This window comes from Labrus bergylta, chromosome 11 (assembly GCF_963930695.1).
Source record: "Labrus bergylta chromosome 11, fLabBer1.1, whole genome shotgun sequence".
Taxonomy (NCBI): domain Eukaryota; kingdom Metazoa; phylum Chordata; class Actinopteri; order Labriformes; family Labridae; genus Labrus; species Labrus bergylta.
This window is the reverse complement of record NC_089205.1, coordinates 31,126,729-31,137,379: the sequence shown is the minus strand read 5'-3', so window position 1 is coordinate 31,137,379 and position 10,651 is coordinate 31,126,729. Positions and strand designations below refer to the sequence as shown.

General features: G+C 42.9%; 1 protein-coding gene across 2 annotated transcripts in view; it reads left to right on the top strand.

The window, feature by feature from the left end:
• Positions 1–2,846, top strand: part of nyap2a (neuronal tyrosine-phosphorylated phosphoinositide-3-kinase adaptor 2a) — a 23,135-nt gene extending 20,289 nt beyond the window's left edge. For both annotated transcript variants that reach the window (XM_020659883.3, XM_065960597.1), the window contains exon 7: positions 2,147–2,846. In XM_020659883.3, the coding sequence (XP_020515539.1) occupies positions 2,147–2,371 (225 nt within the window). In that variant the 3' untranslated portion in view covers positions 2,372–2,846. The remainder of the gene's footprint in view (positions 1–2,146) is intronic.
• The last annotated feature ends 7,805 nt before the right edge of the window (positions 2,847–10,651 follow it).

The following is a 10,651-nucleotide window of genomic DNA, read 5'->3' as shown; positions in this document are numbered from 1 at the left end:
AAGACCTGTTTTAAGGCCTGTTTTAAGACCTGTTTTAAGACCTGTTTTAAGACTTGTTTTAAGACCTGTTTTAAGACCTGTTTTAAGGCCTGTTTTAAGACCTGTTTTAAGGCCTGTTTTAAGGCCTGTTTTAAGACCTGTTTTAAGGCCTGTTTTAAGACCTGTTTTAAGACCTGTTTTAAGACTTGTTTTAAGACCTGTTTTAAGACCTGTTTTAAGACCTGTTTTAAGACCTGTTTTAAGGCCTGTTTTAAGACCTGTTTTAAGACCTGTTTTAAGACCTGTTTTAAGGCCTGTTTTAAGACCTGTTTTAAGACCTGTTTTAAGACCTGTTTTAAGGCCTGTTTTAAGACCTGTTTTAAGACCTGTTTTAAGACCTGTTTTAAGGCCTGTTTTAAGACCTGTTTTAAGACCTGTTTTAAGACCTGTTTTAAGGCCTGTTTTAAGACCTGTTTTAAGACCTGTTTTAAGGCCTGTTTTAAGACCTGTGCTCATGAGCTATGGGACAGTGACCGAAAGAATAAGATCATGGATACAAGCGGCCGAAATGAGTTTCCTCTGGAGGGTGTCTGGGCTCAGCCTTAGAGAGAGGGGGGTTCCTCCGCCTCACTTTAGAGGTTTTCCAGGCACGGCCAACTGAAAAGGGAGACCCCGGGGCAGACCCAGAATACGCTGGAGGGATTATATATCCCGTTTAACCTGGAAACGCCTTGGAATCCCCCAGGAGGAACTGGAAAGTGTTGCTGCACCTGCTGCCACTGCGACCCGACCTCAGATAAGTGGAAGAAAATGGATGGGTGGATGTTTTCAGAGTTTTGGCGCAATCTGTAACTAGTGGTCGAGTTTTCTTTCCTTATTTCCTTCGACGTCATTGAACGTAACTGGACAGGAGTGCTGTAGACAGCCACTGTTACCTGAAGAAGAACACACCAAGGAAACTCTGCTTCTGCAAACCAGAAAGACAACAGAGCATTGCTATTGTCTCAAGTCTGACTCCTGCTGCCGTCTCTTTTCATCTGCCACGGAAACCTGCCTGAATCTGTTGATTCAACAGATTGAAGACCAACTGAACCTTGAAACAGTCATCAGAAAAGTGATTCCAAGTAAGGCTTTAGTCTGGGCACAGAGTAGTTTAGGAAGGTTTCTTTTATAATCACTGATAATTATGCATCATTGTTGACGTCACATTCTGTTTATTATCTGTTGTAAGCTGCTGCATTTGTTTTATTGTAATGAACTGCTGTGTTCGTCTATGTGTTTAATGCTATGCTAGTTTACCTTCAGTCAACGGCTTTCACAATCAGAAAGACCAATGTACCCGCCGTTGAATCAAAGTCCGGCCACTGGCTTTCTGGTGTTTAAGTAACAGTTACTGAACTCAGCTCAGAGAGTTCAAACTATTTCAAAAGGCAGCCACACGGCTTCCTTTGTTGTCCACCATTTTGTACCTACGTGACGTAGCTTCACATGGTGCCCTCTATCCCCCCCCCCCCCCCCCTTTCATCAACACATACTCACATCAGCACTCATGACCACACACACACACACACAACATGTTCCACGCTGTTTGCTTGTAAATACTTTGTTTGCTGTAGTTTAGTTTACGATAGTTATTTCTTTGATTGCGTTTCATTGGTTGACTTGATGTTGCTTTGTTAGATAAATTCTGTTATACTTTAAGAGAGCAGTTGTTTGTGATTACTGGTGTATTTACATTGTGATATAAGCTGGGTGAGAAGGCTTTGTGTACGGATTTCACGCCTTCAATTTTATTCAATTAAATATAGTTATTCATTATTAATAATATTAGTATTTGATTAATTAATTCAGGACTGATTTTGTGATATTTGGTTAATTGTTCTTTATTCGTCAAGTAGTTCTGGATGTGCAGCCGACAAATCTGCAACAACTGTGCTATGTGCAAGATGCTATCATGTCAATATGGACCAAAACCTCTAAAGAAATGTTTCCAGCAGCTTGTTGGGTTAGGGTTCCGAAGGGGGTCCAACCTAATGAAGTGGCCGATGAGTGTATATGAAATATACTTTTAGACACATGTATACATATAATGACTTGTATATGTTTGTATTTGATTGAATAGTATATCCTGGTATTTTTGAAGTATTGATTAGTGATGCTGTTTCAGATGCCGTGGCTCTGTGGAGACTCCACCATGATGGAGATGATTGAGAAGAAAAGAGTTTTGTGTCGAGAGATTAAAGCTCGTCAGCGTCCAGAGAAGAATCTGTGTAAACAAGACAGCATGCCCATCCTACCCAGCTGGAGGAGGAAGCAGCCACCGCCATATTCTGCCCCGCCCACCTCCACAGCTGGACACAGCAGCACGGTGTTCTGGGACACAGCCATCTGAAAAACACACCAACAGATGTTGGTTTGTTTGTTTGAACCACACAAAAACAACATGACAACAACAACAACAACAACAGATGTTTGAACAACACAAAAACAATCCAACAAGAACAGAGGCCCGTTTCAGAGAGCAGGTTTAGTTCAAACTCTGAGTTCAGTGGGGGGGGGGGGTGGGAAGGTCACTCAAACCCAAGAAAGAGGGGTAACTCCAGTCCATTCCAGAGGGAGAGGTACCTCTGAGTCTGTTACTATGGTAACTGAGTCTGTGAACCTCACCTGGTCGGGAGTTTCTCTCTGACTCCGCCCTCTTTCATTCAGTCCGTATCACGCCGTGTTCGTGAAGATTCACCGTTTGTGTGTGTGTGTGTGTGTGTGTGTGTGTGTGTGTGTGTGTGTGTGTGTGTGTGTGTGTGTGTGTGTGTGTGTCTGTGTGTGTGTGTGTCTGTGTGTGTGTGTGTGTATACAGCTTTATGTTACATTCAGTCTGTGTTTAATATGTTCATAATATAAATAAACTGTAGCTTTAACACCATCAGTTATGACCTGCACTATTAGAATTCATTACACGCTGACAGAAGACTTATTTTATGTTTCCTCTTCATATTCTCCGTATGTCCTCATGAACATGTTTCTATATCTATAGAAGTACCAGGATCTCTTTTTTATCTCCTGTTGCCATGGTGAATTGTTGTATCGTCATGGTGCTCACGATGAACACAGAGTGAACCTACTCAGAGACCATTGAACTCAAATCAGCTGATCTGGAACCAGAAAGTGAAAGTTTCCCCTCTGAGAGTAAATCAGCCCCGAGCTCAGAGTCAGACTGAGGGTTTGTTCAACCTGCTTTCAGAAACTGTCCCCTGATGTTTAAACAACACAACAACAACACAACAACAGTCAGGCCACGCCCACCACAACACTGTGTTATAAAAACCCCGGTGGTGGGTTTCCTCTCATTGTTTGATTGACAGAATTTGATGACTCCTCACTGCTGTCAACAAGAGTTAATAAAGTGTAATTTAAGACCCTGTTTACACCTGGTATCAACGTCACACCTGTGTGATCAGATTACAGGTGAACTCAGGTCATGTACGGAGGTGGTCTCTATAAACATCATATACAATGATCTTTGTAAACATGGGCGGAGTATCTGTGATATCATCATTGGTTTCTGAAGAAGAATTTTGAAGCCCATCTATGGCAGCCGTCATATTGGAAATGCTGACTCATCCTAACTTTAGATCAGTGATAGTGAACCCGAGGCTCTAGAGCCACATGTGGCTCATTTGGGACTAGTTGTGGCTCTTAGAGGTCCTACTTGGAAAAATAAATCCAGAGTAATTATTTGAAAAACGGGAAACATTGTCAGCAGAAATGATTCTTTGTAAGTCATGTCACTGTGTTTCCCACACATATTTTAGGAAAGAAAGAGGTTTTTAGATTTTGGCTCTTTCTGAAATATTTTTTAGTTAATGTGGCTCTGAAGTCTAACAAGGCTGAGTACCACTGCTTTAGTTCATTCTAGAAACAGACCTAGCGGAGGGGGGGCTTAAACCTCCTGACAAGTCGATTCTACACACCCACCTGTCAGTCAATGCAACCACACACCAAGTTATGATCATTTATGTAGAACTGTTGGCCTGAATAAAACCCAACAGTAGGAGGTTATCAGAGGTCATGATGTAGAGAGGTTATCAGAGGTCATGATGATGTAGAGAGGTTATCAGAGGTCATGATGATGTAGAGAGGTTATCAGAGGTCATGATGATGTAGAGAGGTTATCAGAGGTCATGATGATGTAGAGAGGTTATCAGAGGTCATGATGTAGAGAGGTTATCAGAGGTCATGATGTAGAGAGGTTATCAGAGGTCATGATGATGTAGAGAGGTTATCAGAGGTCATGATGATGTAGAGAGGTTATCAGAGGTCATGATGATGTAGAGAGGTTATCAGAGGTCATGATGATGTAGAGAGGTTATCAGAGGTCATGATGATGTAGAGAGGTTATCAGAGGTCATGATGTAGAGAGGTTATCAGAGGTCATGATGATGTAGAGAGGTTATCAGAGGTCATGATGTAGAGAGGTTATCAGAGGTCATGATGTAGAGAGGTTATCAGAGGTCATGATGATGTAGAGAGGTTATCAGAGGTCATGATGATGTAGAGAGGTTATCAGAGGTCATGATGTGGAGAGGTTATCAGAGGTCATGATGATGTAGAGAGGTTATCAGAGGTCATGATGTAGAGAGGTTATCAGAGGTCATGATGATGTAGAGAGGTTATCAGAGGTCATGATGTAGAGAGGTTATCAGAGGTCATGATGATGTAGAGAAGTTATCAGAGGTCATGATGTAGAGAGGTTATCAGAGGTCATGATGTAGAGAGGTTATCAGAGGTCATGATGTAGAGAGGTTATCAGAGGTCATGATGATGTAGAGAGGTTATCAGAGGTCATGATGATGTAGAGAGGTTATCAGAGGTCATGATGTAGAGAGGTTATCAGAGGTCATGATGTAGAGAGGTTATCAGAGGTCATGATGTAGAGAGGTTATCAGAGGTCATGATGTAGAGAGGTTATCAGAGGTCATGATGATGTAGAGAGGTTATCAGAGGTCATGATGATGTAGAGAGGTTATCAGAGGTCATGATGTAGAGAGGTTATCAGAGGTCATGATGTAGAGAGGTTATCAGAGGTCATGATGATGTAGAGAGGTTATCAGAGGTCATGATGATGTAGAGAGGTTATCAGAGGTCATGATGTAGAGAGGTTATCAGAGGTCATGATGTAGAGAGGTTATCAGAGGTCATGATGTAGAGAGGTTATCAGAGGTCATGATGTAGAGAGGTTATCAGAGGTCATGATGATGTAGAGAGGTTATCAGAGGTCATGATGTAGAGAGGTTATCAGAGGTCATGATGATGTAGAGAGGTTATCAGAGGTCATGATGATGTAGAGAGGTTATCAGAGGTCATGATGATGTAGAGAGGTTATCAGAGGTCATGATGATGTAGAGAGGTTATCAGAGGTCATGATGTAGAGAGGTTATCAGAGGTCATGATGTGGAGAGGTTATCAGAGGTCATGATGATGTAGAGAGGTTATCAGAGGTCATGATGTAGAGAGGTTATCAGAGGTCATGATGATGTAGAGAGGTTATCAGAGGTCATGATGTAGAGAGGTTATCAGAGGTCATGATGTAGAGAGGTTATCAGAGGTCATGATGTAGAGAGGTTATCAGAGGTCATGATGTAGAGAGGTTATCAGAGGTCATGATGTAGAGAGGTTATCAGAGGTCATGATGTAGAGAGGTTATCAGAGGTCATGATGATGTAGAGAGGTTATCAGAGGTCATGATGATGTAGAGAGGTTATCAGAGGTCATGATGTAGAGAGGTTATCAGAGGTCATGATGATGTAGAGAGGTTATCAGAGGTCATGATGTGGAGAGGTTATCAGAGGTCATGATGTAGAGAGGTTATCAGAGGTCATGATGATGTAGAGAGGTTATCAGAGGTCATGATGTGGAGAGGTTATCAGAGGTCATGATGTAGAGAGGTTATCAGAGGTCATGATGTAGAGAGGTTATCAGAGGTCATGATGATGTAGAGAGGTTATCAGAGGTCATGATGTAGAGAGGTTATCAGAGGTCATGATGTAGAGAGGTTATCAGAGGTCATGATGTAGAGAGGTTATCAGAGGTCATGATGATGTAGAGAGGTTATCAGAGGTCATGATGATGTAGAGAGGTTATCAGAGGTCATGATGTAGAGAGGTTATCAGAGGTCATGATGATGTAGAGAGGTTATCAGAGGTCATGATGATGTAGAGAGGTTATCAGAGGTCATGATGATGTAGAGAGGTTATCAGAGGTCATGATGTAGAGAGGTTATCAGAGGTCATGATGATGTAGAGAGGTTATCAGAGGTCATGATGATGTAGAGAGGTTATCAGAGGTCATGATGTAGAGAGGTTATCAGAGGTCATGATGATGTAGGGAGGTTGTTAACAGGTGAAGATTCCATGTGTGACACACAGACACACCCACATACACACAAACACATCCTGTTGTCCAATCACAATGCATGGAGGCGTGGCCGTTCAGGTGTAGCAGAGATTTCTGTCGTTATTTTTCTATTTAACGCTGAAAAAGATACACGCTGTTTTATAAAGTATTGGATGTCGTGTAGCAGAACGCTGTAAAACAATTATTTATAAATACTTCTATGTGTGAAAAAAGGTATGAAACATGATTTTTATATTCAGACTGTTCTGAAACGCTCGTCAGTGCGTGGCAGAAAGTCTACTGAGATGTTTTATATTTAAAAGACTTTATTATGACATTTAAAGTACTATTTTAAAGAAAAATTCCGTTGGCATGTTGGTAGATGATTTGGTCTCATCCAGCTTTTCAGACAGACAGACTGGTCACCACTTAACTCCAGTCTAGCTCCAGTTTAGATCCAGTTTAAATACAGATGAACTCCAGTTAAAGTACAGTTTCACTCAGTTTAAGTGTTCACATTTTTTTGGCCCCAATAAAGTTTTGGCGGGGCGCTGGTGCCGCAGTGGTTAGTGCACGCGCCCCATGTATGGAGGCTGTTGTCTTCCAAGCGAGCAGTCCGGGTTCAAATCCAGCCTCTGGCTCCTTTCTTGCATGTCATTCCGCACTCTCTCTCCCTGATTTCCGACTCTATCCATCGTCCTATCTCTCAATTAAGGCACAAAAGCCCAAAAAAATAATCTTAAAAAAAAAGAGTTTTGGCAATCCGTCAGGCGACCACACAGGAAGGGAAAGCAGGGATTGGCTCGGACTGGGGACATAGTTGAGCTGTGGAAGTAATGCTTTGAGGAACTCCTGAAACCAGACAACACATCCTCCCATGAGAGTCAAAAAGCTCCACAGTGGCAGGGCACCAGGTATAGATGAGATTCACCCTGAGATGCTGAAGGCCCTGGACATTATTGGGCTGTCATGACTGACACACATCTTCAGTGTTGTTTGGAGGTCTGGGACAGTGCCTTTTACCATCAGGGCATCACACTTCTCTGCCTGCCGGGGAAAGTTTATGCCAGGGTGCTGATGGAGGTTCCAGTCGATTGTCAAACCATGCTTATTGGAGGAACAATGTGGATTCTGTCCTGGGTGTAGGGCTGTGGACCAGCATTTTTGTTGGGTGTGTGTGTGTGGGGGGGGTTCATGCTCATCCAGTCTACATGTGTTTTATAGAACTAGAGAAGGCTTATGATCATGTCCCTCTGGGGTTCATGTGGGGGGTACTGCAGGAGTATGGGGTCCCTCTAAGACCAAAGTAAGAGCTGTGTCCACATCCTTGGCACAAAGTCAGACACTTTCCATGTGCATGTTCGTCTCCACCAGGGCTGTCCCTTGTCTCTGATTCTGTTTCTGATATTCCGTTGGGGACCTCAGAATTTAATCTCTGCTCTTTGCAGATGATGTTGTTCTGTTCGCTTCCCCATGCTGGGACGTCCAGCAGGCACAGGGCAGTTTGCTGCCAAGCGCAAAGCAGCTTGGATGATGGTCAGCACCTCCAAGTCCGAGGCCATCGTTCTCTGCCAGAAAATGGTGGATTACTCACTCCGGTTTGGGGAGTGAGTCTCAAGTGAAGGAGTTCAAGTATCTGGGGGTCTTAAAGTGAGGGTTAAATGGATAGCGATGTTGACAGGCGGAATGTGCAGCATCATTAGTATTGCAAGCACTACATCAGACCATCATGATGAAGAAAATAAAATGTATTATTATTATTATTATTATTATTATTATTAAGAAGGAGCTGAGTTGGAAGGCAAAGCTCTAAATTTACTGGCTGAGCATCATTCCAACCCTCACCTATAGCCATGAGCTTTGCTTAGTGACTAAAAGAATGAGATTGCAGATACAAGTGACAGAAATTAGTTTCCTCTAAAGGGTGTCGGGGATCAACCTTAGGGATAGGGTGAGGAGGAGCTCGGACATCCGGCAGGAGCTCAGAGTAGAGCCACTGCTCCTTTGCATTGGAAGGAGCAAGCTGATGTGGGCCGGGACTCTGATCAGGATTCTGATCAGGATGCCTCCTGGTCGCCTCCATCGGGAGGTCTTCTGAACACAGGGGGTAGACCAAGAGCTTGCTGGAAGGATTTTATACTCCATGGCCTGGGACCGCCTTGGGATCCCCCAGGAGGAGCTGGAAAACATTGCTAGAAAGAGCAGCGTCTGTGGCTACATGCTTAGACTACTGCCAACCTGACCTAGGACATTTTTTTTTTTTTTTTTTTTTTTTTTTTAAAGATTTATTTTGGGCTTTTTGTGCCTTTAATGCAGAGAGAGGACAGTGGATAGAGTCAGAAACCAGAGAGAGAGAGAGAGGACAGTGGATAGAGTCAGAAACCAGAGAGAGAGAGGACAGTGGATAGAGTCAGAAACCAGAGAGAGAGGACAGTGGATAGAGTCAGAAACCAGAGAGAGAGAGGACAGTGGATAGAGTCAGAAACCAGAGAGAGAGGACAGTGGATAGAGTCAGAAACCAGAGAGAGAGGACAGTGGATAGAGTCAGAAACCAGAGAGAGAGAGGACAGTGGATAGAGTCAGAAACCAGAGAGAGAGAGGACAGTGGATAGAGTCAGAAACCAGAGAGAGAGAGAGAGGACAGTGGATAGAGTCAGAAACCAGAGAGAGAGAGAGGACAGTGGATAGAGTCTGAAACCAGAGTGAGAGGACAGTGGATAGAGTCAGAAACCAGAGAGAGAGAGAGGACAGTGGATAGAGTCAGAAACCAGAGAGAGAGAGAGAGGACAGTGGATAGAGTCAGAAACCAGAGAGACAGAGAGGACAGTGGATAGAGTCTGAAACCAGAGAGAGAGAGGACAGTGGATAGAGTCAGAAACCAGAGAGAGAGAGAGCGGGGAATGACATGTGGAAAGGGGCCACGGGTGGAAGCGAACCCGGGCCTACTGCTCGAGACGAGAGTCTCAATACATGGGACGCGCGCCCTAACAATTGCGCCACCAGCGCGCCCAGGATGGACATTTTTTTTCCAAGATTTTATTAACACACTGCTGCTAATATAACCACAGCTGCACCACCTGCCCTGTAGCTAACGAAGTGAACGATGACACAAATGTAGTGTTATAGGCTGTAGAGATGCTAAGAAATGATTATCATCTCTCAATTTAAGAAATGATCTATTTACTTTCTATCGTTCATGTTACTGTGATGCTTTTTCTGTTAGCCTATTAATTGTATTTACCATTATGTTTTAGCATCAAGCTAAGGTACTTAGATGCCCATGTGTGAGGAGTTTTCTCATCAGATTATTGTTTTCATCTCGTGGGTTGGGAGTAAAGGAAGAACTTCTGATCACTTTCTTTTTGACTCATTCAGTGTTTTGTGTCAATCAAAAACATGAACATGAATCAGAAGTACATTTTGACCTTCAAACAGCTGAACAAACTGTTCATCTGGGTCCCCTGACTGAGACAGAGGTCAGCTGAAGGTCATGTGAAGGTCATGTGAAGGTCATGAGTGACTGTCTGCAGACAGAAATATTAATGAATGATTTATTGACGCTGATCAACAAGCATGTTATCAGATCAAAGGTAAGGTTGAGCAAAGCATTGTGGGACATGGTGGTGTAAATATAAGTTTGAGTGTGCACACACACACACGCACACATACACACACACACATGCACAGACACGCACACACATACAAACACACAGAGGGGGTTTTGTCTCTGAGAGGAGCTGTGATTGCAGACATACACTAAGTGCACTTCTTCGGTTTGTGAAATGCCACCAAACATGTTGAGCTGTGTTCTTCATCCATGTTCTTAAAAGACTCCATCAGACTTTCTAAATAAGAGTCTTTACATGTGATTCAAATGTGCAGTGATGACTGTGTGCACTGTGATCAACAGATTGATGTCTCCTGCTGAAGGTGAAACACAGGTTTTTCACAGTTCACTGGATCCAACTATCCAGTGTGATCATCTGTCTACTCTCCAGTTAACATAGTGACGACGTGATGGAACAAAACCAACAAAAAAATCAAGATTCAACATCTCTGCATTGGCTTCTGTGCCAACTGAACCATCAAGAGATACAGGAAGTTACAGCATTGAAGGTCACAAATGAAATCAATGAATAAAACTAAAATTCAGAAACAAAACGTGTGATTTCTGCAAAAAACTGTGTACAAACTTTCTCCAGAAAAAGAGATCTTACAGAAATATATGAAATGAAAACCTGAGAGAAATAATAATTAAAGAATGTCTCTGAAAACTCTT